The 25,800-nt window shown below is 54.6% G+C and overlaps 11 protein-coding genes across 11 annotated transcripts; 5 read left to right on the forward strand and 6 right to left on the reverse strand.

The window, feature by feature from the left end:
* Window positions 1-856: 856 nt before the first annotated feature.
* On the reverse strand, window positions 857-1,816 carry MGL_2591 (uncharacterized protein; the record flags this gene model as incomplete). Its single annotated transcript, XM_001730157.1, has 3 exons — window positions 857-923; window positions 971-1,061; window positions 1,105-1,816. The coding sequence occupies 3 exons, from the start codon at window positions 1,814-1,816 to the stop codon at window positions 857-859; spliced, it is 870 nt and encodes a 289-aa protein (XP_001730209.1).
* A 545-nt stretch (window positions 1,817-2,361) lies between these two features.
* Window positions 2,362-4,731, forward strand: MGL_2592 (uncharacterized protein; the record flags this gene model as incomplete). Its single annotated transcript, XM_001730158.1, has 1 exon — window positions 2,362-4,731. The coding sequence occupies one exon, from the start codon at window positions 2,362-2,364 to the stop codon at window positions 4,729-4,731; it is 2,370 nt and encodes a 789-aa protein (XP_001730210.1).
* A 199-nt stretch (window positions 4,732-4,930) lies between these two features.
* Window positions 4,931-6,247, forward strand: MGL_2593 (uncharacterized protein; the record flags this gene model as incomplete). The annotated part of the gene is made up of 1 exon (XM_001730159.1): window positions 4,931-6,247. The coding sequence occupies one exon, from the start codon at window positions 4,931-4,933 to the stop codon at window positions 6,245-6,247; it is 1,317 nt and encodes a 438-aa protein (XP_001730211.1).
* A 201-nt stretch (window positions 6,248-6,448) lies between these two features.
* MGL_2594 (uncharacterized protein) lies at window positions 6,449-10,066 on the reverse strand (the record flags this gene model as incomplete). The annotated part of the gene is made up of 1 exon (XM_001730160.1): window positions 6,449-10,066. The coding sequence occupies one exon, from the start codon at window positions 10,064-10,066 to the stop codon at window positions 6,449-6,451; it is 3,618 nt and encodes a 1,205-aa protein (XP_001730212.1).
* A 490-nt stretch (window positions 10,067-10,556) lies between these two features.
* MGL_2595 (uncharacterized protein) lies at window positions 10,557-13,046 on the reverse strand (the record flags this gene model as incomplete). The annotated part of the gene is made up of 1 exon (XM_001730161.1): window positions 10,557-13,046. One exon carries the CDS (start codon window positions 13,044-13,046, stop codon window positions 10,557-10,559), a length of 2,490 nt encoding a protein of 829 aa, XP_001730213.1.
* A 1,038-nt stretch (window positions 13,047-14,084) lies between these two features.
* MGL_2596 (uncharacterized protein) lies at window positions 14,085-16,685 on the forward strand (the record flags this gene model as incomplete). Its single annotated transcript, XM_001730162.1, has 1 exon — window positions 14,085-16,685. The coding sequence occupies one exon, from the start codon at window positions 14,085-14,087 to the stop codon at window positions 16,683-16,685; it is 2,601 nt and encodes an 866-aa protein (XP_001730214.1).
* Window positions 16,686-16,858: 173 nt separating this feature from the next.
* On the reverse strand, window positions 16,859-18,260 carry MGL_2597 (uncharacterized protein; the record flags this gene model as incomplete). Its single annotated transcript, XM_001730163.1, has 2 exons — window positions 16,859-16,900; window positions 16,977-18,260. 2 exons carry the CDS (start codon window positions 18,258-18,260, stop codon window positions 16,859-16,861), a joined length of 1,326 nt encoding a protein of 441 aa, XP_001730215.1.
* Window positions 18,261-18,372: 112 nt separating this feature from the next.
* MGL_2598 (uncharacterized protein) lies at window positions 18,373-19,329 on the reverse strand (the record flags this gene model as incomplete). The annotated part of the gene is made up of 1 exon (XM_001730164.1): window positions 18,373-19,329. The coding sequence occupies one exon, from the start codon at window positions 19,327-19,329 to the stop codon at window positions 18,373-18,375; it is 957 nt and encodes a 318-aa protein (XP_001730216.1).
* Window positions 19,330-20,569: 1,240 nt separating this feature from the next.
* Window positions 20,570-23,316, forward strand: MGL_2599 (uncharacterized protein; the record flags this gene model as incomplete). Its single annotated transcript, XM_001730165.1, has 3 exons — window positions 20,570-20,879; window positions 20,936-23,229; window positions 23,293-23,316. 3 exons carry the CDS (start codon window positions 20,570-20,572, stop codon window positions 23,314-23,316), a joined length of 2,628 nt encoding a protein of 875 aa, XP_001730217.1.
* Window positions 23,317-23,597: 281 nt separating this feature from the next.
* MGL_2600 (uncharacterized protein) lies at window positions 23,598-23,855 on the forward strand (the record flags this gene model as incomplete). The annotated part of the gene is made up of 1 exon (XM_001730166.1): window positions 23,598-23,855. One exon carries the CDS (start codon window positions 23,598-23,600, stop codon window positions 23,853-23,855), a length of 258 nt encoding a protein of 85 aa, XP_001730218.1.
* Window positions 23,856-24,015: 160 nt separating this feature from the next.
* MGL_2601 (uncharacterized protein) lies at window positions 24,016-24,978 on the reverse strand (the record flags this gene model as incomplete). Its single annotated transcript, XM_001730167.1, has 1 exon — window positions 24,016-24,978. The coding sequence occupies one exon, from the start codon at window positions 24,976-24,978 to the stop codon at window positions 24,016-24,018; it is 963 nt and encodes a 320-aa protein (XP_001730219.1).
* Window positions 24,979-25,800: the final 822 nt, after the last annotated feature.

Here is a 25,800-nt window from a genome sequence, read left to right on the forward strand (position 1 = left end):
TCACACACGATAGCTTTGAGAGATAGCGAACATGTATGATACGTCCACCTCTCTCGAGAACTCGTAGCCCCCAAAAAAGTTCGCAACAGTCTATATTCATCAACAAAAGCATTGAAGATCAGAGCTGTACAAGGACTTATTTTCGCATGTGTGTTGCTTCGAGCAACCCTACTCATTCAGATGAGAAACGGCACTAGAATACGATTTTTTCTAGCTCAACATGCAGATGAGCGTTCATCATCACTGTCGTACAAAGTTCGGATATTCAATGAACTATAAGGAGTACTTTGTGTAAAAAATGTACTGGCATCATTTGTCCTGCGTATTCGAGCGCATGGTGTCGAGTACGAATGGTGAAGAACAAAAGGATCTGCTCCGACAAAGGAAACTATATTTTGACAAGGGGGATGAATCGTATAGCTTGTAGCTATTGACGAAGTGATGCAAAACGTGGGAACAACCACAAACATGCACACACACGTATATAAATTTGCCCAAGAGAAAACACATATAACACCCGCGTGCAGGACGCTCATGATAGAGCTCCTGGCTGCAAGGGAGAATTCTTGGCTGCTTCTCCACCATTTTTGACGGGAAAACAAGTGGAGGCGCCATACAGGTCATTCCCCACACATCGTTTCTTGACAATAGACGTACTACTACGCGAAAGTCTATGTGCCATCTTCACGCAATGAAATGTGCAGGCGATGGGTGATATCAGAGCACCGACAAAGTACCCAAGTTATGCATATAGAATGCAAAATCTTGCTTAGTTTCTCGTGTCAAAATAAACACTCGTGGTATGTCTGCGTGATTCATGGGCGGATGTTGCAGCATGAAGGTAGCCGATTTAACCTTACTCTACCAATCGAAGGTCGCCAATTCGATCTGGTGCGAACTGGTCTTTGTGCTCATCCCAAAGTCTGTCGTGATGGTGAGTCGATGCCCCAAAATGAGCACTTCCACATACCTGGTAAGGGCTTGAATGTATTCCTGCTGGAGCGTTTGGACTTGCTCCGGAGTCGGATTAGGATTCTTTTCCACATGAATCGGCGCACCAACTGCCCAGTGTAAGCGTTGCAGTCTCTCAACTTGTATACATACCCACGACATTAATTGGCCGCTGGTAGGGAAGCCAGCCATAGTACCGATGGAAAAATCCGCGGCCAACAAGGATGGGCATAGTGAAGCCACATGCAGCTTTGATTTTTTGTTGAATCTTGTACAAAGTGGATTTGCGATCGTTTTCAACCTGGTAATACATCTCATTCTCGCCGAAAGAGACCACAGGAACTAGACTTGCACCCGTTCGCAATGCGACCTTGATGAAACCTAGGCGGCACTTTAACGTAAGATCCATGAAGCCTGCATGAGCAGCCAGACTTTCTTGCGCGCCACCGACGACGATGAGGATCGACTCGCCTGGACCCGAGCGTAGAATCGACTCGCAACTGGACCGCGAAACAGACCTGTATCCCAACAGCATAAGCCATTCACGATAGATAGGCGTGTAGAAGTTGTTTTGCAGCGTAAGGACATGCGGAATGAGTCCTGGGAATTTTTTGGAAAAACCACAAGCCTCTGAACCAAAAGATGCCACAGAACCGAGACCAAAGATGCCATGAGGATGATAGCCAAACAGATAATTCTTCGTTGGATCTAGGTCCGCGGTTTTGTGCAATTGTATCGGGAAATACTTTGCAAACCAGTGGAACAAGAAGCAGTCTCGCGCCCAGTTGGGGGCGCGACCTCCCCGCTCGTGTGTCTTGGTAAAGGAAAGGTATGTGGCATAGGCTATCAAGAGTGGCCAAAGCATTGGAATGGTGCTGCAGGAATGTTAGAAACATGTCATTCATCATGCTGCGTTATCACTGAGACGTACACGGCCCAAAATGAAATGCCAAGAGCCACTAGTGGCACAAAGAGCCACAGTAGTACGCTCAGCACATGCGGCTCCTTCATCGGCTTTTGCTCATAGAAATGAGTCACACGATTCACTTTCGTGCGCAGCTCTTCTTCCGTCATGCTTGCGCGTACATGGTCCTTGGCTTCTGAATGTGCTGTAGCCATGGTTGCTCTGCCCAAACGCCTGTGCAGAAGCAGCTCGGGTCAAAACTCCTTCTCCACCGGAGCCACGACCAAACTTTGGCCCGTAAACCGGACGAAGTTGGTGCGTGTCTCCGCATCATCCTGCACGGACACTGTCAGGCATTTGACACGTGCATGATCCACGTGATCATCTCACCGATCAACAAGTCATCGGCGACGTGTGGCGCCGATGCGATGACGCGATCGTTGTGTGTGTTTCGTTTCCAACACTGGCAGGCCTCTTGAATTGACTAACGCGAGGCGCTCTGCATCATGCAGCCGTTCCGTGCTCCCAGCACCAGTGCGTTACGTTCGCGTCGCGATGCATCTGGGAGAGGCGGTGCGGCCGTTGCAACTGCCGGTCTGGCTGAAAAGCGCATGCCATCCGGAGGCGGCGCTGTGGCACCCAACATGGGCCGACGCATTGTATCACAGGGCCTTGCACGGACGCAGCAGCGGTCAGGCGAACTGGGTACGTCTACTGTGCCTGCGGCCCTCCAAGTAGATAATACGAGCTTCGAAGAGTGGATGAAGATGGCAACGGATAACAAGATCAACGCGACCAACACATGGTCATTTGCACTCATTGACTACTTCCACGATATGTCGCTATTGCGCTCGGATTCTGGCGATGGCTCCATCAACTTCCAGAAAGCATCGTGCACACTTGATGGCTGTGTCAAAGTGTGGACCAGTCGCGTCGACAGTGTAATGGCTGAAACTGGTCGGCTGCTCAGTGGTCTACAAGACGAAGATGCAACGGCGCACGGCATCGGCGACTCGTCCGCGGCGGAAGTAGGTGACCGTTCGTACAGCGGTGCCGATGATGCTTCATCTGCTGTGGACCGCGCAGGTGTGGATGCAGAAGATCAGCGTCGTGGTAAACGTCGCCATCGCGCACAGGAAGCCACGCTTGCCAAGAGCTTTGCTCAGTTGCAAGTGAAGCGCTTTGATCTGGAGTTTTCTGTCGATCCTTTGTTTAAAAAAACAAGTGCAGATTTCGATGAAGATGGCGCTGGTGGTCTTTTGATGAATCACTTACATGTCGATGACCATATGAAAGTTGTGTTTGATGCATCAGACGTGGCAGCGACGACGGAGGCGGACGATCATGACATGGATCAAAATAATAGTACGGATGCTGTCTCTGCGAATCAACAAACACTCACGCCTCCGTCTTCAGATACCCCATCTATGGACATGGAGAAGCTCCGTGCACGGATCTATGCAGCGGCTGCACAGACCAACCCAAGCGTGCCGATACAGATGGAGCCACTAGCGTCGCTCCTGGACACGCGCACCATTTGCCCCTCGACAGCCAATTTTACGTTTGCAGAGGGGAATGAGGCCGCACCACCAACGATGCAGCTGCCTGAGTTGGACGGTATCGACGGGGCGAGCATGGATGTTGAAGATATGCCTGAAGACTTGGATGGCGCTGATGGCGTAGATGGGCTTGACTTTTTTGACGGTCAAGTTGGTGATGATGTTGCTCCTACGAACGAAGAACTTGCTTTTGATGTTGCAGTCGCGCACAATGGACGGCGCGACACGGACGAACACGAGCGACTTTTTGATTACTTTGACCAAAAGATGCAAAAAAACTGGGCTGGGCCAGAACATTGGAAGATGACACGAATACACATGAAGAAGCCTGGCCTTGTAGCCGGTGCCACGACGACGGACGAGGCATCGTCTGTTGTCGCGACAGATAGCGGCGTCAAGGCGAAATATCGCCGTTCGAAAGAAGAGCAGGCGATCGACTTTCTCAGTGCAGAGCCACCGCCGCCAGCCAAGGAACTTTTCGCTCCCAGTGCGACACCAAGTGCCATCAAGCTGACCAAATCGGCGCAATCCGCGTCAGACGCTCACCTCCTACCTGAAGACCACCACTTTAATTCAAAGCGCTTGCTGCGCCTCTTTTTGAAGCCAAAAGCGACGATTCTCTTGCAACGACGTACAGCTGCGTCATCGCCGGCTGGTCCCCTAGATCCATGGAATGATGAAGATGGCATGTGGAGCGAGAATCATGTCGAGTCGATGCCTGCTGAAGACGGTGGTTTCGATACGGGGCTGTTTGAAGATCATGATCCATATGACGACGTGCTTGTGCCACCGGCGGAGCCTGCGCCGGCGGATGCGTTCGATGCCGATAGCGATATTGACGAAGAGGCATGGGCCAATGAAGCAGCTCTCCGTCGTGTGCGACCGGAGTTTGTCGATCATGCAAAGCGTGCAAAGCAAGTCGATGTCAAGCGACTCAAAGACAACCTATGGAAATCCCTTGATTTGGATGAACACGAACCCAGGACGCTGGACACAGCTTTGGACGAGCTTGAGTCCATGTACACACCGGCAAAGTACAATGAAATTAGCACTTCGTTCTGCTTTATATGTCTATTGCACCTAGCGAACGAAGAGGGTCTGGAGATTGTGGCGCCGTCGTCAGCCAAAACAATACCTGGTACAGACGGTGACACCACGGTTTCGTCGCCTGGTGCAGTCCTTGCAGCGGCTGCTCGCGCTGGACGTGTGGTGACGGACGATGATGAAGATGGCGACAACATGGAAGAAGATTCTGCGCACGTCTGCGATCTAGGTTCTTTGCAAGTCCGCCGAGATCCTCATGTAGAAGTAGCTTAATTGATACCAATGATGCACGTGCCATGCAACTAGTGGTCCTGCGTGGAGGGTGACCCTGCCAAGCAGCGCAGGTATAGTTTTCATTTGTGCACGCGCGCGTCAGATCTGCAACATATGGATGACATAAGCACAGCGGCGCGTCGGCGCTCCGACCTGGACACACGTGCCACGGACCATCCTAACATGCTGGGACTTGACCATGTTCCACTACTTGGGGGCACAGCACCGTGCGAATCTTGCGCAATACAAGTATGCTAGTGGCGGATCATCAATAGTGTCAACATATGTACTTGGACCGTATTGGAATTGGCTTGTCACGCTTGTTCCTTTGTCTGTCGCGCCCAACACACTCACACTTTGTGGCCTGCTCCTTGTGGTCGCAAATCTTGGTACTATGATGTATTTGGACGGCGATATGGAACTTGCTACACGTGTGCGGATGAATGTGATGCAAAATGATGGTGCAGTACCAAAGGTACCGATTCTACCTAATGGTGGTATGCCAGAGCGCCTGCTCCAGCAAGGGCTTGAGCCGTCGACGACGTCGGGTGTGCCGTCGTGGATGCTGCTTGTCTGGGCTATCTGTCTCTTTATGTATCAGAGCTTTGATGCTATTGATGGCAAGCAAGCGAGGCGTACAGGCATGTCTGGTCCCCTTGGCGAGCTGTTCGATCATGGTTGTGACGCGCTGAACACGACCTTGGAGGTGATTCTTGCATCGACAGCGTGCGGGTACGGCCGCTCATACTGGACGCTTGTTAGCATGGTGTCGTCGCTCGCGAGCTTTTTCCTAACGACATGGGAAGAGTACCACACGCACGTGCTATTCTTGTCACAGTTCTCTGGACCTGTGGAAGGCATTCTTCTTCTTTGTGTGCTATACACGGCTATGGCTCTTGGTGGTCCTATGATAGTGGTGCGCGGTCTTCTCGATCTTTTCCACGTCGCTGAGAATGATTGGGTCCGCACACATCTCGCCTGGGCGAACTTCCCCCTCGGCGACGTGCTTATGTCGCTCGCGAGTTTGGGCCTCTCTGTCAATGCTTGGCAGGCTTACCAAAATGTACGTGTGCAGTGCGAGCGAGAGCAGCGGTCTGCCTTAATGCCATTGGTGGGTCTCATGCCTTTTGTGGTGCAGGTGTGTGCCCATATCGCTTGGGCGCTTGGGAATGACGCGCGCATCATGGTGGAGGGCTCTCTTTTTGTACCGTTCCTTCTGAGCTGGGGCCTAAGCTTTGCCTACCTGGTGGGACTTGTGATCCTTGCGCACGTGTGCAAGAGGGCATACCCGTACTGGAATGCACTCCTTGTTCCTAGCATTGTGTTGGCAGTCGATGCACATTTGCCGCAGCCCATACTGCAGACGTCTGTGGCTGCAACGCAGCAACTTGTGTATGGCGTAGTAGGCATCTGTGCTGTTTTGTACGCATACTTTGTGTACGATGTCATCTTGACCATAACACAGGTCACAGGAAAGCCATGCTTCCGTGTTCCCGAGAAGCCACACAAGCTTTAACGGATGGCCAAATGTCGCCGTCTCAAGGGTCTCGATAATGTAGGAATACGTGGATAGACAACGGTCTGTGCTGGGCAGGCCAGGGCTGCTTGCCGCCTTGCCTCACAGGTTCGCAGCTTTCTCTGTACATTGGTAGGTGTGTAATGAAAGCAAATTAGGGGTATCTTCTTATTACAGGGACCCCGTTGGGTCCGCATACACTTACACCAAGTTCGATGTTGATCTGCCTTCTTCTGCACTGTCGCCAGGTATGTCTTGCTGGACTTGCGATGCTTTGTTTTCTGCTAGGCGATGTAATGCCACAACACGCTGTACGTCAACGAGCGGTGTCGCTGTTGGTATAGTTTCAAGGAGAATCGGCGGGATAGGAAGTGTCTGGTCGGTCGATGTGTGGAGGAGTAAGCGCATGTGATGGCCTTCTGACAGATGGACAAGGCGACCCGATTTGGCCTCATGCACTTCGAGAAGCGTCGGTGAACAAGCGAACACATGGCCTTTATAGTACGCGGCGCTGTCCATGGTCACTTCCCACAGGAATGAGCGATCTGGACAAACAATTAGGCCCGCTTCATTGACGAAGCACGCGCCGCGATCAAAACAAGCTAGCCAGCAGTTCAGCTCAGGCACATGGAACACGCCCAAAGGCTGGGATCCCTCCCATTGCTTCAAAAGGCTATGCGCGCGCTCATCGCGTTGGCGCTGGGCAAGCAACGGCGTTAAAGATGTACTGCCAAGGCGATACGTGTAGACGGCACGTGGCGCCGATACGATGAAGCCGTCGGAAATGCACTGGATCTGCGTCGCTTCTGGGTACACGTAGAATTTGTGCACCAAGTGGAACCCCTTCAACGACGCATGCCCTGACGAATCCGACTTCGTCGACGTCTGGAGTGCCAGAATCCGCACACTTGTCTCGGTCGTCTTGCGCTTCGCATACACCAGGTGCAGGGCGCCCCAAACATAGCCGAGGGAGAAGAACGACACATCACGTGCCCCGTCCAAACGGATCGGCGCCACACTCGGCACGGCTTGGCCACTAGGCACAAGTGCTTCGAGATCGTACGCGATCAGAGTCTTGTCTGCGAGCACAAGGAACCGGCGGTACGGTGTCAGCACCGCACACTGCATAACGCCCTTCATATGCAGGACTTTGCGCAGCGTGCGTGGCTCTGCATACCGTCCGATCCACACGCCGTCCGTTGTGCCTATGGCCAACAGTTTGATGTGATCACGCCAAAGCCAGGTCGTTGCACACGTGACGTGAGATCGTGTCCAAGGTGCATCCTTCACGAACGCGTACGTCTCGCTTGGTTCGAGCTTCGTTGAGAACGCAGTGCCGCTTAAGTCACACTGATTGTACAGTGGGGGCAGTCGATCGCATCGGAGCACCTGCAGCGCCGTGCGCCACTTGTCGCGCTCTTCACTGCTGGTAGCGTAGAGAGTCATCGGCTGCTGATTCGTGTGGAAGCGGTGCGTCACGACAAACGGAAACATTTCGTTCACTTGCGACGGCAGCAGGTATCGGTTCACTGAGCTACGGCTCACTGGCACCATATCGAAGCCGCTCATATCTAAGCAGAAGGTAGGGATCGGCTTTCGGTTGATCACGAGCTTCGTGCGGAGCGATGATGATGCGTTAGAGCAGTCAAGGTTGGGCTTGCGCTTTGCGAGAACGAAGTAATTGTCAAAAAGGATGGCAACCAGCTCTGTCCACTCGAACTCAAAATTGTCCGGACGCCGGAACACGCGCGAATGATGCACAAGCTGCCGCCGAGGGTCCGTGAGGTCCATGTCGACATTGTCGTCGTAGCGTTTCGTTGCAAGTACCCGAGCATAGTCACGAACCTGTAGATGGTCTTCTGTCTGCTTCACTTGCGACTGAGCAATGAGACACTGCTCATCCAATACTTCGATCGCTAGCTTGAGCGCATCTCGGTCGTCACTGTATTCGGACGTGTACTTTAGCACCGACTCCAAATGCAAGTGATAACGCTGAAGCCGGGCTGGCGGGCGGAACAGGAATGTGTCGAGCGGCAGTCGAGCGGCAGCTGGGTGCCGCCGGCAGTCGTCGATGAAGCGCTGCATGCGCGCATTCGACTCAGCCTCAGATTTGAGGCGCCCGAGCGCCGCGGGATAGTGGGCTACGTATGCAGTGTACTCGCAGCTCCAGTCAAGCGCAGCGCGCGTTACGACATCCCCAATGGTCTGGACGACAGGACCCTGCTCCCGCTGCCGCTCGTGCAACTCATCGACAAACTGCGCAATCAATGGCAGGAGCTGGTCCAAGTTGCCGAAGACTTCATGGATAAATACATCGAGTGCTGCGCCGACCAGCGGCGCATCGCCAGGAAGACCTGGTTGCATAGGGTTAGCCAGGCTGCGGAGTCGGTCAGCAAACATTCTGAGCAGCTGGAGGTCATGCAAAAACACTTCTTCTTTCTGAACGAATTCGTGGATCGCATTCTGCCGCTTCACCTCCTCCCGAGGCAGCGTGAGTACGATGTCTTTCGGCATAAGCTCGACCCACGCCTTTGCGCCCACCGTCTCGATAGGCTGCTCATGGTCCTGGATCATGCTTGGGAAGCCACGTCCACGGCGAGGACAACTTGGTGAGTAGCAAGCGCGGCCGTTGCTCCACAAACATGTCGGGCTATAGCATTGTGTCAAGGGCGTCAGTATACCAGATGGCAGATCCCTTTCAGCCACCGATGCACAAGCCACGGCCGCTGTAGCACTCAGAGCGACGTGGACCGCATCGCTCCGCACAAACAAATGGGTAGACACACCGCGCAGAGTCGACGCATGTGATGACTCCTTGTTCCCGCTCAACGAGTCTGAGTACAACATATATACGCCAGCGACATCGTTTGTGATCTCGTGCTCTTCCCAGTCGGCCTCGTGAATGAACAGTTGCGTCTTTAGCGTGCGCGCAATATCTAGTGCGATGCGCTGTGCCACAGGATCCAGCATGCCCGTCTCGACATGGAGACGCGGCGAGACTTGCACATATTGAGTGATCATGGATGCCAGCGTCGTGATCAGCGTACGCCCCGTGAAACTTAGCGGGTATACGACCGAACCTTTGATTAGCGGCTTGCGCTCAATGATCGAGCTCAGCAAATGCGCTACTTGCGACAAGCTTGACAAGTCGACACACGTGCCCTGCAAAGACATGACGTGCGCATATGCGTGTGAGTCCGTGTGATGTGAGTACTCTGGTAGGATCGAGTCTTGACTATCACGGCGACTAAATGAGCGACGCTGTATCTGCTCCCAAACGCTCTGTGAGCTTTGGGAATCGCGCCGCTGTGAACATGATCCCTCCGGCCGTACGTCAAGAGGAATTCTCTGAGGCGAAGATGCAACCGCAGCAAAATCATCAGGAGCCGTAGGAGCAGCAGCAGCCGATGGATTAGCCGCCTTCGCGATCGCTTCTGCATGTGCTTGAGCCGTTGCCAAAGAATACGCATTTTTCACAGTCGCACGTGGTGACAATGGTGGCGTCGATATCGACGTTTCCTCCATTGAAATATGCTGTGCCGTCTGAGGCCGTGGAATGCGCGAAAAGGAAGACTGCGGTGGCGATGGCACGCTGAAGGAATGTCGCGTTTTTTCGTTCGGGTGCGGTGTCTGCGGCAAGGGTCGGCGACGCACACTGCTAATCGAAGATGACCGCGACGCGAGCGCATTTGATGATATTGATGAAGTGGATGTGCCCAAAGCCTGCTGAATTTCATCAACAAGAGCATCGATGGACGAGGTCTCTGTGGACGACGGCGACGATGCCAGTGCATGCTCTGTACGCACAAATGGGTTCATGATGTCAGCTGCATGCTCAAGCCCAGCGTGGTCTGATCTGTGAGCCCAAGTAGGGAGGAAGCAGGGGACCTGAGACACGGTTTGATAGAGTCGGGGTGCCGACAAGGATCAGGTTGCAGGCCGATGGTTCGTAATGACCACGCGGCTTTGGTTGGAGAAGACGTACGTGGCCGGATTGGACACCGACATACGAACACGTTTAAGTGGAGGCGTTACGAATGGGTGGGAAGCGGGGTTCCGATGCAGATCAAACGTTTGACTCCTACTGTACAAGACTGTAAATGGAAAGAAACGGAAAGTTGACTACTATACAAGGCTCGGCGCGCTGCCTGCGCGATCAGCATGAGACGGCCAGATGACACGAAGCCGTGTGCACACGCAGAGGTTGCGCGCTGCGGGTGTTGAAATCCCGAAGGCAAGTCAAGCGTAGGTGCAAAACAAGATACTAGCCGGTATCAGATCGGCGCGATGCCTACGCATGCACACCACATCAAGCGATGGACATGTTGTCTGTGGCAGCCGACATGGCAGCCGCCAAATCCAGGTGGAAATATGGCGTTAGCTCATTGTTCCACATGATCGGCACACTGATGCCTGGTGGCGATGAAATGGACTCGTGTCTCAAATCCTCTGCATACTTGGCGTCCAAATTGCGGATCTCAAAGTCCAGTTTGTCCATATCGGCAGCCATCGAGCCGACCTGCGATTCAAGGTCCCTCGGCACATCTTGTTCATGCACAGAGTCAGTTGTTTTTGAGTCAGTTTCGTCGTGTGGCTTGGGATCCTCTGGCGTTGGTGAGTGCTGACCAACAGCCCGTGCATCACCTTGCTCCACGACCGATGCAATCTCTGTAACATGACGGTGAATCCGCCCTGTGCCGAATCCTCCAGCCAGCAGAGCACGTCGAATCCACGGGCTCAGAATATGTGCAAAGTGGAACTGCACAGGTCCGGCCCGGTATCGTTCCAATGCATTGCGCAAGTCGACCAGCACTTGCACAGACGTCGAGTCGACATTCGAGACAGATCCAAAGTCCAGGATCAGCGCGTGCAGCAGCGGACGAGGGTCACTTTCCTTGGAGCGCATTTCCTCCTCTAGCTCCTGCTCGAGCGATGGCGCATCCTTGTGACGGTGATAGAAAAACGTACATGCGCGCCAAGCGCGGATCAATGCAGCATTGGGCGGCCCTGGATCATTCCATGGTCGCTGCCCCGGCTTGACGGCCTGTGAAAAGCCTGGGCGCGTGCATGCTTTGATCTTGTCGGTGATGAGCTCGGCCATATGCGAGGCATTCGGATACGTGAACGACTCTTCCACCCGGTACACAAACACGCCGGGCGGTGGCGGCTCAACATGCACGGATGGGTCGCGCAGTCCGTCTTGTACGTCCATCGGCATAAATACATTTCGCTGCTGCGCGCCGCCAGCGACGGTGTGATCGTGGTGCTCAACTCGCACGACACCCAGCCAATGTCCACGTGGACGAGCGATCCGGATCAGCAGGAGTGCGACAGATGCAGCGACGGCTGTGTACACACCATAGTCCACACTCGTGAAAATTGTGACAACCACCGACGCAATCCAGATAAACAGCTCGAGGGGGTTCATAAGCCAGAACTTGTACAGCAGAGAGGGCGGTGCAACCAGGTCTGACACCGCGTGGATAATCACAGCAGATAGCGATGCTTTAGGGATCCAATAGAATACACCAGAGAGTGCATAAATGGCAATCAGCACGACGATAGCCGTGACCCAGCCGGCAAGCGGACTGCGTACACCCGACTTCGATTTGATGGCCGAGCGAGAGAACGAACCTGTCGCAGCGTAGCCACCAAAGCACGGGCCGACCAAGTTGGTCACACCGATGGCCACAAGCTCCTGGTTCGGATTGATCTTGTAGTTGTTCAGTCGACCGAATGACTTTGAGATAGCAATGTGCTCGAGAAGAAGAAGGATCACCGATGCCGGCAAGTTGGGCCCAATTTTCGATAGAACAGGCGTCGGCAGCTCCGGCTGGCCCATGTGCTGGAACCCACGCGGCACATCGAGGATCAGCTTGATTGGGTAGTCTTGCTTTTGGTCGTACGTACCGACCCAGATGCGACTCGCAACAGTCAGTACAATGATCACTAGAGCGCTGCGCATCACCGAGGCGAAGAAAGCGATGCGTGCATATTTCGGGTACCGCCGTGCGATATAGTTGCATGTGCTGCGCACAAGGTATAAGAACACCAGGGCAGGAACACCAAAGGCAGCATCCATGCCGGCCGTGGGAAGCTGCTTGAAAAAGTTGATGACAATCTTGTACATGGGGTCCTGACCATTCACGTTTTTGACGCCCAGAAGACCCGGCAACTGGCCAACCAGGATAGTGAGCGCCGAGCCGGTCATGAATCCACTCACAGCAGGTGCGGGAATGAACTCGACGAGCCAGCCAAGTCGCAAAAGACCAACGCCCAGTGTGATGATACCACACAGGAAAGCAAGGGCGGATGCAATGACCTCCGGTGGGTAATGGTGGTCCGGCAGCTCCTCGCGGATCTTTTGGATCACGGTATTCGTTTGCAGAGACATGACGGCGACAGGACCGATCGTGACGTCTTTGGACGTAGCGAACAACGCGTAAATGACCACACCAATGAACGACGAGTACAAACCAAACTGCGGCTGAAGCCCAGCGACATTGGCGTAGGACATCGACTGTGGAACGAGCACGAGACCAACTGTGATGCCTGCAATTAGGTCGCCATACAACCACGACAAGTTGTAGGAAAGAATCCAGCGGCGCATAGGGAACAGCGAGTCCAAGTAATTGAGCAGCGCTGTCCCTGGATGCTGGCAGTGTTCACGCACATAGTCTTGAACACCAACCATCGGCACACCGAGCCGATTTGCATCCGTATTGTCATACCCCACAATATACTTGGCCAATGCCTTGGTTCGCCCCCATAGCGTCTGGGATGCCTTGGGTGGCGCCATGTTGTAAAGGCAGTGTATTTATGAGCACTTAAAGAGATTAGCGTGCGATGGGGGATTCAGCAGCCAAACCTGCGGACTCAAATGTGTTCGGTGCGTGGTATCAGTGGCCGGACGACTGTGGTAAGTATAGAACAAGTCGAGCGTGCGTCACGTCAGACCCGTGCTAGCTTGCACACAACGCCTGGCCATTTTTTTCGCTTCCCCATACGCATGCCGTCAGAGCAATCACCTCATCTGTTGTAGAGGTGGAGAAATATGACTTCAGAGCACGCCATCGCTGCAGGTGCACATTCGCCGCTTCGTCCGCTTCGTCCGCCCCGGCCGATTGGGTTTATCAAGGTTTGCCGAGAGGGCGCCAAGCGAAGGGGGTAGACGCACGTGCTCATATGCGCCTAGTTCCTCCACTTTCTGGCTACTTTAGCCATGTCGAGCGCCTCCACGCGCTGCTCGCGCGTGTGAGACGAAAAAAAAAAAAATTGAGCGTGTGATACGTGATCTGACAGGCCGCGCTCGCGTGCGCCGCGCGCATACTACGTGTTCGAGCGCTCGCCGTCCTTGCACATCCACACACGCACACGCACACGCACACCGACACCAGGCATGGAAGCTGTGCGTTTCGTCATTGCGGACAATGTGGACCCGGCAGAAAGAGAAGAGGTACGTCATTCATACATGACTTGCCCATACTTGACGTAGATAGCGTCAAAGCTCGTGGACCTTGGCGCGAAAGATGCAGATCTCGCTGCTGAGGTGGCGTCATTATCAATGACGGATCGCCTGGGCTGGTTCCAGGCCAAGGTGACGCATTTCATCACCGATACCATCCATTGTGAATATGCATCCTGGTGCAAGAGTGTGGAATACGACTCAGTCGCAGAGCCTAATGACTTAGGCCCCTATGCTGTGACGCCCAAATGGGCCCATCGCTCGATTGCGTTGCGGATGCCACAGCCGGTACACATCTATTCGCCAGACCCATCATGTATATTTTCCGGCATTGTCATTTGCTGCGCACATCTCTCACCCCATGACACGGAGATGCTGTCGTCCGCAGTAACATCCTTGGGCGGTGGTGTCCGTCAGACACTGTGTGAGGAAGTGACACATGTGGTCGCAACGAGTCGTGACTCGGGCAAGATGATGGCTCTAGAATTGCATACGAACCTGCCCATCATAGCAGTTGCACCGCATTGGATCAACGACTCGTACAGTGTGCGACGACTGCTACCTCTCGACGGCTACGTGTTCGATATGAGGACACCTGGCGCCCTGCCGCCGTGTCTATGTGCGCCACCGCCCATGTCGCCGACGTCGAAGGAGTTTTCAGGCAGTGCACCTGTGTCTTTACTGTCTGAGCAAGTCCCCCCACACCACGATGATCACACCGTGCTTGCTGGCAAGACGGTGCTTCTTGCGCGTGATATTCATGGCGGTACATTAGAGTCGTTGCCGCATCTGCATTCGGTGCGTGATCGCATTGTCCAGGCAGGCGGACAATGTGCACCGATTCTCAAGTCGGACGCGTCGCCCGCACAAGTGCGTGCGGCTGTACAAAGCGCTGATATCGTTGTGGCTCGGCACCGCGAAAGTGTAGAATGCATCCAAGCGCTCCGCCACGATAAAGTCGTCGGCACCCTGGGCTGGCTCGTCAAGGTGCTGTCTTCAGGCAGGCTGACGTCACCGCGTGATCGAATCTTACACTTTCCCTACCCACACACGCCGGTCGCAGGCTTCCCGTCGCTGACCATCACCATCACCAACTACCGCGGCACCGCTCGCACGTACTTGAAGGAACTTATCGCCAAGATGGGGGGCATTTTTACTCCCGAAATGTGTCAGACCAGTAGCATTTGCGTGGCTTTGGACCTGCATGGGGAAAAAGTCACGAAGGCGCGGGAGTGGAATATTCCTATCGTGAATCACATCTGGCTGGAAAATTGCTTTGCTACATGGAAGAACCAAAACTTGGCACAGCGTTCCTTTATCACGTTTCCCGGTGCCGCGCAGCTGACGGCGGTTCTTGGTCAGGTCGGCGTGAGTGACGAGAGCATCGCACCGTTCATGACGATGGACAGCCCTTCCATGGATGACTCGGGGCCTATCGACACCCATTCCAACAGTGTATCGCATTCTGTCGTGCAAAATACGCCGAGCCGCGTGCCTGAGCGTGTGCTGGGTGCTGCGCCCGAATCAAGTTGGTCTGACTCTACTGACATGAGTCACGGCAACGACGACACTCACCGCGCTATAGCGACAAGTATCACCGCTCTTACCGCTCCTACCGCTCCTTCCGCTCCTACCGATGCTGCCGCTGATGCGACGCATCAAGATGTAGGTCCTCTAGACTCTGCTCGATCTTTCAAGGCCGAGCCAGAGTCGATCGAGCAGGCGGGTGCCGAGGCACGACACACGGCCAGCTCGATGGTCAGTGATGAACGGCGTGAAGAAGCGATTCAGTCTGTTAGTGAGCGAGATCCTCCACCGGCACCAGAGGCTCGACAGGAATCGGCACACGTCGACGAGTCAAAGCGCATCCTCGAGCCATACGAAACAACGACCGGTCCAGAGCCTCGAGAAGACTCTTTGCATGTCCATGTACCAACATCGGGCTTTGATGAATCCAGTCCACGGCACAGTGCTTCATCTGAAGAAGCAAGCGGGTCTGGGCCAGAGGCACATGATCAAGCGTCGAAACCTGGTTCATCAACGCCACTGTCAGTTCAGGAAAGAGCCTCCACTGATGCACATGTCGAGCAGATGGTCGAATCCAACGTCTCTGAGAGAAGTGGAAGCGCTTCTCCTGTGACGAACGAGCCCGCCGAGATGGCATCCCCCTCTGTACATACTCATCCTTCTTCACGATCAGCGTCGACGCCGATGGAGGCCGACTCTGAACGCACAGCAGCACCGTCCCATCGGAAACGAGCGACAGTCAGTAAAGCCACGGCGCCACTGAAGCGGGCAAGAGCATCATCGCCGGCGAACATCGTCGTTGCGACGACATCCGTCGACTTGTCAGCAACCGAGCAACGCACGCTCCAAGCTCTTGGCATTCAACGCACTGACGACATGTCAAAAGCAACGCATCTCGTGGCCAAGAACCTCACACGCACAGAGAAGATGCTTTGTGCCATTGCACGTGGTCTTTACATCGTTGGTATGAGCTGGATTAGGGACATGACTCGCAAGCAGACATTGATCGATGCGTCTTCTTATACCCTACGTGACAAGGACAAAGAGAAGCAATGGTCCATGTCGCTTGCTGATGTGCTTGAGCGCAGTCGGCAGGCACCATCGAGCCTCTTACGGGGCCATACATTTTATGTCTCGAAGCATGTCCAGCCATCGCGCGAAATTTTGCGGCATGTGATGGAGGCTGCTGGTGCTCATGTCGAATATGTGACTGCCAAGACGAATGCCGACGTCTTGGCCATGGACCAAGTGCATGTGATTGGATCGCGGTCTGATCAGGCGACGCTCTCATCGCTTCGTGCGCAGCATGAGAAGCGCCACAGCAGCAAGGATCCAACGGCCCCGGTCCCGTGGCGCGTGTACACCCCTGAACTTGTTCTGTCCGGCATTCTTCGGCAGCACGTAGATTGGTCAGCCACGTACGAGCTGTCTGCGACTGAATCGTAGCGAAGCTCCTGTCTAGGGTTGGTTCGTGTTCATATGATACCCAAGACGTTCAACTATGTCACACAGGCTTGGCTTGATTGATACGCGAAGAAAAATGCGGGCACAGCCAATAGCACACCTATGATATAGTTCTTTTATCTGTCATACGAGACCCGCGTGTCTTTTCCCGCTCACTAGAGCGTGATTTGTGCTGCATCAAGATTTAGGGCATGTAGCTGAGCACCGTTAGCATATCATGTGCACCAGGATCGTCTGGGATGGGAGCAAGACTGTCCCGTTCCGTATACGTACAAGGAGGTTGACATTCCGAATGCGTACGTCCTCAGCGCCGGGCGGGAGTGACGATGGCGTGCTGCCGGCATGCATTTTCGCTTCCTTTGCGGTCATGATGTTCGTCAGGATCTTGTCACGTAGCTCCTGCACCAGGACCTGCTGCTGCGACAGATCAGCATGGATGGCGAGCAGGGCCATCAAGTTCCATACAGGCTCATCTTCCAGGTTTGCATCGGGCGCCGTCGCACTTTTGTGCGCGTGCCAATCGATACCGAAGGGCAGGTACGTCGTCAGTCGAGTCGAGTAGAACAGTGAGGGCAGCTGGCCGTCAGCCGTTAGCCGGTTGAACAGCACGCCCAGCACATTGTGCCATTGCGTCAGCTCGTCAGCATCAGGGGCATCAGGGGCTGCTGCAGCTGCCGCTTGACGAAGTGCTTCGGCACGCGATAACAGTGCAGAGAGAAGCGACACACCGGGGCGTGTCTTGGCGCATACGAGCACCTGGTTCCGCTCCATGAGTAGCGCGAGCATGCCACTGATAATCCGGAGTGAAAGCGTGTTGATGAGAGCCATCATCTGGAATAGAACCGAGTTGGAGAATGCGTCGATACTGCGGCCGAGATCGGCCGCCTGCTGCGACGTCAAGGGCGAGCGGACATGCCGAATGGCCTGTGTCGCGCGATACTGCTCCCAAGCAGCATATTCATGTACAGCATCGAGCGACTCAAACGAAGCCACAAGCATCGTCAGCATCGTCAGCGCCTGCTCGGCACTCAGCAGACGGAATACACGAGGAATCAACCGCTTTCCCTTTACATGGTTTAATAGCGACACGAAAGGATGTGGATCAGAAATGCCCAGCGGCTCCAGCACACGCAGCTCCTCCCAAAGCGTATCGGCCAGCTGCTTCTGGGCTGCGGAGTCGGTGGCCGCTGGCTCTCGACGCATCTGCTCCAGCTGCAACACAATGTGGTACAAACGCTCAAGAACAGCGAGGGACTCGCGCCGTGACAGTGCCGCTTTGCTGGTCGCACTAGGTGGCTCTCGTGTGACGTCGCCGAAAGCTGCCCCTTTCAGTGCAGAGCGCATTGCATCTTCTTGATGCTGCGTCGCCGGCTCGTCGCCAGGCTTCGGTGCCGCACCCTCTGTACTCGGCTCGTTGATCAGCTGCAGCATCTGCCGTGGCTTTGTCGCTGAAACCAGACTCACTCGACCCAGTGTGCCGGCCAATGACGACACCGTTGTGCCTTTTGCCTCGCGCTTTTTGCGGTTGTCTACAAGTCGCTCGACCTGCTGCTGCATGCGGAGCATGGCATTCTCATGCCGCGTGAGCTTGCGCCGGGTCGTTTTGCCTGTCGACTCTGCATTCTTGTGCTGCTGAATCGCCTCGACGGACCCATCAGGCACCATCACTTTACGTGCGCCGCCACGCAAGGGCAAAGAACACATGCGCGTAAAAGTCGTCCGTGTATGGATCGGACGTCACGAGATGACTGATCTGGATTCGTGTAATGAAATCTTTGTCGGCGCCAGACATGACGCCATTGTGCTTTGTAAGTTGAGCGAGCTTCGCAGCCTTGGAACGCCGCTTCTCTTCGGTCTTCCTCCACTCTTCCATCCGTGAGGGTGCCTCACTTGTAAGGACGTGTGCCGCTGTCTCGGCGTCGCCTGTCTCGCCCCGCAGCAGCGATGGATACCGACGCACAATCTCTTCCAACGAATCGAATTGGATCGGCGGCGGCAAGCTTAGAATGGCCGTCTGCACGTTCGGCGGACATGCTTCGAGCATGGCACGCATTCGTGCCAGGTGTGCTGCCTGCACTTCGGCTGGCTGAGGCGCTGGCGGTGCAGGGTGCATCTGTGGCGCCACACCGCCTACGCCGGTGCCGGGCCCAGCGCCTGCCACGGCTGCCACGGGCATTCCCACTCCGTTCATCGGAGGCATACCTGGCAGCGGAATTCCTGGTGGCGGCACACTCAGGGGCGCACCACTGACAGGGGGATGCACCACCGCCTGAAGAGGCATCGCCACCTGTGGCCGTACACGTGGCGAGTGCGCATGAGGAACGCCAGGTGGAACGGACGCTGGTGGGTGCTGAGGCGCTTGGGACTGTGCCTGCGACTGCAATGCAGAAGCGGAGCGACGCTGCTTCAACAGCTGTGCTTCGACTTCTCCCAAGGTTAACGGACGAGGCATCTCAGTTTGGGCTGCTGCTGCCGCCATGGCGTCGGAGGACACCGCAGGAGGTGCGCGCTTGGCCACGAGTTCAGACTCGACCTCCTTCAATGTTTTCTGTTGAGTTGCGGGTGCGGGTGCGGGCGCAGGCGCAGGTGCAGGCGCAGCAGTCGTAGGCGTAGGCACAGCAGACATGCTCGTCTTCGCAGATGTGCGAGAGAGCGAAGGTGTACCCCAGAAATCGTCCAACGACGCGGGCAAAGGCCCGAGGCATTGCGATCGCTCTTCGTAGACGTGCCCTTCACTGGTGCTGCAGCATTATGACCAAAGTTGAAATCATCTTTGATATCTTCGGGCAATGCCCCGAACGTGTCTTCATTCACATCGTCATTCGTTTCCACAAGTTGATCGCCCAGCCCATCGTAACCGTCCTGTCCCCACGTGTAGACTTCTACATCCTCTTGTGCACTGGCTTCTAGCGCGCGCTGAATCTTGTCATTGAGAGACCGCTCTTCGTCATTCGAAAGAGCTGCGGCTTTGTCTTCAGCCGGCAGACTCGTGTCGAAGCCGAAGAACGACATGGTCTGTCGCACACAAAAGCCGCGCGGCCAGCACCGAAGCTCGCAACGTTACGGAGAGGGATAATCACGTGATAGAAATGCGCGGCGTCAGCACCATTGCAGGCGCCGGTTGAATGCCTGCGTGCCCGTGTACCGAGATCACAATCCAGCTCCGCTGGGCAAGTTAGATACAGCTGCGGCCATGATATCTGTGCTGCATCATGGAATATCGACGAGATCTGGAATACATCCTTGCTTGGTATAGTTGCTGCCGTCAGCCACCTACGTTTTCGTCGCCATGAAAGCTTCCCAGGCGTAGAGTGTGGGATACATTCGTGTGTGCGACGTAGATTTGGCTGTGCTTCAGCTTCTACATAGCGTAGCTACGGACATCTCTGTTAGGATGTTCCACAGATCTTGCTACAAAGTCGACATCGGAACACTAACCCATCTATGCAGTTCGTAGCGGACACCCCCGAGCTCGGCAGGCCATGAAAACGTGGAGGATGACCGAGCTGCAACCAACACTGACGCACCGATCATTTGGCTGATGTCGGCCGAGACACGTGCCGCGCCACGAACGCAGGGACCAAGCAGAGGACAGAGATGAATGGAAGCTGAATGCGCAAGTGGATGTGTCAACATTGACCGTGGGTGAGAACGGTTGCTCGTGAACGTTGTCTGTTGCGGTCAGCCGCCAGGTAGTTGACAGAACACGCCATGCCGGCGAAGAGCCTTCAAACACTCGTAAAGCAACGTACGTGCTATTGCGGCGCATCGTGGCGTGACTAACTTCGTGCGAAGGGTACTTGAATGCATTACGAACTGTACAGCCAGCCACACGATGGAAGAACCTCGTTGTCGATGCGTATACAATGCAGTACATGGCTGCTGTCATGCGCATGTTTGATATTCTCGAGCAAAATGTCACCAAGGTCGACAAGATCGAAAAGCCACGCGAGCCAGAGCCTGGGATGGAGACTGCCTATTTACTATGTGCAACCACGCACAATGTCGAGCGAATCATTGAAGATATGACGCCCACACGTACCAGGCCGCCTTTGTATGATGCAGCCCATGTGTTCTTTGTAGATGCAGTATCGGACGAGCTCGTCGAGAAGCTCACGCGTTCAAAGGCAGGACCCAAGCTAAAGCAGCTAGTTGAGCTATTTATCAACATGTGGCGTATGTACTCGACCTGCTATGTCTCTTCTAATGTTCTCGCTTACACACATCCACAGCGACCGAGTCACAGACGTTCATGCTAAAGCATCCAAGCTCGTTCTTCACCGTGTTTCAGCCAATGGATACCAAATTTTCGCCATCGATGGACGAAGCTCTCGCCTTGATGCAAGACGAGCTCGATATGTCGACGCAAGCCATCCTAAATGTTTGTGTTACTTTGAATGAAAATCCCTTGATTAGATACTTGCACACGCCCGGCAAGATCCTCGGACCCCTTTCCCCTGAGGCACTCTCCGACACCATTGAGGGCACGTTTGCCGCTGATGACGCACGCATCTCCGATGTGCCAGGCCGCATCCAGATTGGTGTACCATTCACGCAACAGCTTGCTCATCGCGTTCAGGCAGCGCTGGACGACTATTCAAAGAACCAGATGCTCGGTGATCCCGGCCGTCCACGCGGCGTCCTGTTTATCACGGACCGCACGATGGATCTCGTCTCGCCGTACCTGCACGAGTTCACCTACCAAGCGATGGTGTACGATCTCGTTCAAATTCACGACAACACATACAAGCACACTTATGTGAACTCAGAGGGCGCGCGTGAAGAGCTTGTCGTTGAGCTGAATGATGAAGACGAGATCTGGACATCCATTCGCCACCTACACATCGCCGAAGCGATCGTGTACCTGACCCGAGAGTTCCAACAACATATGGGAGAGGCAAGCCAGTTCTCCGACAGCATGTCAATCAGCGGCATGCGGGATATGCTTACGGCTCTCCCCCACATGCAGCAGACGAAAGAGAAACTGTCGGTGCATCTGGCACTTGCACAGTTGTGCATGGACAAGTTTGAGCGCAGCAAGCTTTCTGCCCAGGCCATGGTCGAGCAGAATGCAGCGACGGGCCAGACGCCTGAGGGCTCGCGCCCTCGCTCCCTCGTTGAGGAAATGGTCCCGATTCTCGATGACCCCTCTATCACAAACTCAGACAAGGTGCGCATCATTGCTTTGTATATTTTGTATAGCGATGGTGTGCAGGACGAAGACCGCCGCCGATTGTTCCAGCATGCACGACTCACAGGCGGAGAAACGGCGTCCATTACGAATCTTTCGCTTCTCGGTGCGCGCGTGACTCGGGAGCCCTCGACGTCGAGCCTCGATGCCATCTTTCGCAAGCGCCGGAAAACTCTCGCGCCCCGCTTGCCTGCCGCTGGTCAGTCAGAGTATGAACTGAGTCGATGGCAGCCCCTTCTCCGCACGATGCTTGAAGACCATCTGTTGGGCCGTCTCGAGCAAGCCATGTTTCCTTATGTGCGTGATGCGCCGCCCGAGCAGCCATTCTCTGCACAGCTGCAGCAGCGGTCCATGTCGTTCAGTGCTAGTGCGTCTGATATGGCCACATCTATGCTGCACTCGGCGATCAATGCTACCGGTGGCAAAGACTCGCCACTCGCGCGCGTAGGCGCCGGCTTTGGCTTCGATCAGTCCAGCTCAACACGCGCACAAACGCTACGTGGCGGCGGCACAACGAGTCTGCGAAGTGCACGGCCCACATGGCATCAAAAGGGTCGCTCGCAATCGGCAGCGAGTATCGCAGCGCCTGCTGGTGCCGGCAGCAGCACAGCTGCTGGCGCTGGCGGCACGTTGGGATCACAGCGTGCACCATCCACCGTTTTAGAAGAAATGAGCAATCCATCTGCTCAGCGTCTCATTGTATTTATGGTCGGCGGTGTCACGTATTCTGAGATGCGCACGGCCTATCAGGTCGGCAAACGCAACAACGCTGAAGTATACCTTGGTTCCTCTCATGTATTCACGCCTCTTTCCTATATGGACTCATTACGTGTAATAGGCACACCTCGGCAACCCGTGCCGCCTGATCTACATGTCGAGGCACGTCGGCGTGCCCAGGAGGCGGAGCGAGAGCAACTCTTGGCACAACAACAGGGCAAGAAAGTGAAGAATGCACCACCGCTCAAGAAGCCCCAATACCCCCAGGAACTCTGGCCACAAGCGCGGTATGACTTGCGTTTTACTACAGAAGACGAAGTACCCTCTGCTACTGCTGCTACTGCTACTCCTGCTGATACTCCTGCTGCTCCCCCGCCCATGCCTGAAAAGAGTGCGAATCGCCTCGCGAGGCTTAAGAAGGGTGGCAAGGATGTTTCGATGGGTGCTAGTGCATCTTCGCCCGCGAAGTACGACAGTGCGCCTCCAAACTCCGATTCTCCAGATCCATCCAACGCCGCGGCGGGTGCCGTGCCTGCTGCGCCCACATCGGTCGCGGCACCTGATCCACCCATCTCCACCAGTAGAAACCGCTGGGGCCGCGACATGTCCAAGTTCAAGGTATGTTTTCATTCCTTCGCCACTTTCTTTTCAATGCATCATCTACTAACACTGACTTCGTAGCATGCTTTGTTCCACAAAAGGTAGTCCTTTCACACGCACATGCGCTTCTTGCCTTCCAGGCTTTCGCCTGTCTCCACACGTACGCTGCGAAGCGCATGCCCCGCGCTCACAAATGGCTGTGTGATTACTCATTTTGCATACTTATGCAGAAGACGCACGAAAACCGTGCGCATGTTTTGTTGTAGCCTGGACTACCGACCTTGGGTCGCACTGTTAATCTGCAAGCTGTTGCTTACGTGTTATAAGCGGACTGGTTAACCACTGCGTGTCGACACACCATATCGTAGACGATCTGATCTTGTGCAATGTCTCAAAATAATATTCCTGTCGCTGGCGCGGCACTGAATTCGGCCAAGGAACGTCACTATGCATACCTTGCATCTCGTCTGGATGCGCTGGCAGCGACGATGCAGCACACTCAACACCACATGTCCATTGCAAGCGAACAGGCAGCTTACATGAAAGACTTGGGCGTGGGGCAGGCGGCGATGTTTATGGCAGCACTTGACCAAGTGGACCGTGAGAATGACAGTGCATCAGCAGCGGCCAATGCATCCGGCTAGTGTACACGCAAGCCACCTTGAGAGCCGGCAGAAGTGCTGCCATGATCCTACAAACTAGATTGCGTCACGATGTTATTGTTGGATTGTCTGAGGCACAGATCTTCTATGGTTCGGGTGATAAAGCTGCAGCACACGGACCTGGTCTTTTTTCTTCATTCCTTTACATTGGTGGGATTGTGCTGTATCCTGCATCCTTCCATGCAGATTCAATCGCGCGGCGCAAGCGATGCAGACCCTCGGCTATGTCATTCTCGGGAATGACACTGAAGCTGACACGAGCGTATGGCGTCTTACACCCACCCGCATAAAACGAAGATCCTGGAACAACAAGCACACCTTCATCGAGCGCCTTTTCCGCAATAACCTGGAACGAGTCGCCCTCTGGCGCTTCAGGCGTCGGCGGCAAGTGCAACTTCAGCCAGAAAAACATGCCTGACACGGGCGTCGTCCATGTGGCTACAGGAGTAGGACCACTGCCCAATATCTTTTCGAGACTGGACGCAAAGACATCACGACGCTCCCGATACATGCTTGCGACCTTGTCCACGTGTTGGAGGAACCCATTCACACCCCAGTGTCTGAGCAGATGTGCCACAATCACTTGGATTGGTGATGATGCATGAATACTGCTCGTCGCCGTATAAGCGACGATGGCCGTGACGATAGGCTTCGGCCCCACAACGTAGCCCAGTCGCATACCAGCCGACATGATTTTCGAAAAGCTTTCAAAGCGTAATACATATCCATACCCATATTCATCAGCCTGTTCTCTTTCCAGGGCAAAGTAACTGGGGATACGTTCACGCGTTACAGGATCTTCCCCGAGCCCGTCAAAGCCAATGTAATAATAGGGGTCGTCCTCCATAATAAGCACCTGGTGTCGACGTGCAAGTGCAAGGATCTTACGCTTGCGATCCGCCGAAGCCGTTGTCCCGGCTGGGTTACTGCCTGTCGGTACCGTGTATATGGCCTTGGGAAAGCGCATCTTAGACGTCTGCTCGTGTGATGTCCAATTCTCCAGCACGGACGCCAGTGCCGAATCGGACAAGCCCTCCTCGTCTGTCGCAATGTTGACTGTATGGATTCCGCGGGATGCTAGGTCCGGAAGGAGGCCTGGGTACATGGGTGACTCGACAAGTACAGTATCACCCTCGTCGAACAGTGCTAGACTCGTCTGTGTCACTGTGTCAGCGGGGAGAGACAAAAGCACATAGCACAGCAAACAAACGTACCTTGGCAAGCAGATCTTGCGATCCTGTCCCAACAGCTAGCTCATAGTCACCTGCAGGCGATCCATCACCACGCTTGCGACCGTGCACTGTAGACACAATGGTATCCATGCAGTCTGAAAACATCTTATCACTGCTTGACGACCCGTATTGCAATGCACGCTCGAGATCCTCTCCTTCAATGACGAGTTCTGTCGCATCATCCGTGTCCGAGTTTTTCGACATGATGGCATCTGGCTTCAATGTCACAGAGATCGACTGAAAAGGAAACCCACTGGGATTTGGCTTGCCAGCGAGAAACGAGATCATTCCCGGTCTAGACTCGTGTGCGAGCAATCCGCGAATCGCAGGCGTAGGACGACGGGTGTATTCCCGTGATAGCAGTTGTTCATAGTTCAATGGCATCGTGCAAAAAAAAAAAGTCCTTGCCGCCGTGTCTATTCGCCACAAGTTACAACAATGGTCCGCCACACGAACTATCTGACAGATTGACACCGCACTGTCTCGACGCAGTCTTATCTGCGAAGGCGCATCACCGACGTTCTGCATGACAACCTCCACCAACTCCATGTGAGATCACGTGATAATCGCTCATCGTCCACGTCGTTGTCGAAAGCATCGCTTCCATCGGTGCAGAAGTCACTCTGTCATCAGCTTGTGTCAAGCGCGTGGTAGCGTTGATTTCGCACTTTCTCGACTAGTGCTTCGCGTTGAAT

Source organism: Malassezia globosa, assembly GCF_000181695.2.
Source record: "Malassezia globosa CBS 7966 chromosome Unknown mgl_sf_6.1, whole genome shotgun sequence".
NCBI lineage: Eukaryota > Fungi > Basidiomycota > Malasseziomycetes > Malasseziales > Malasseziaceae > Malassezia > Malassezia globosa.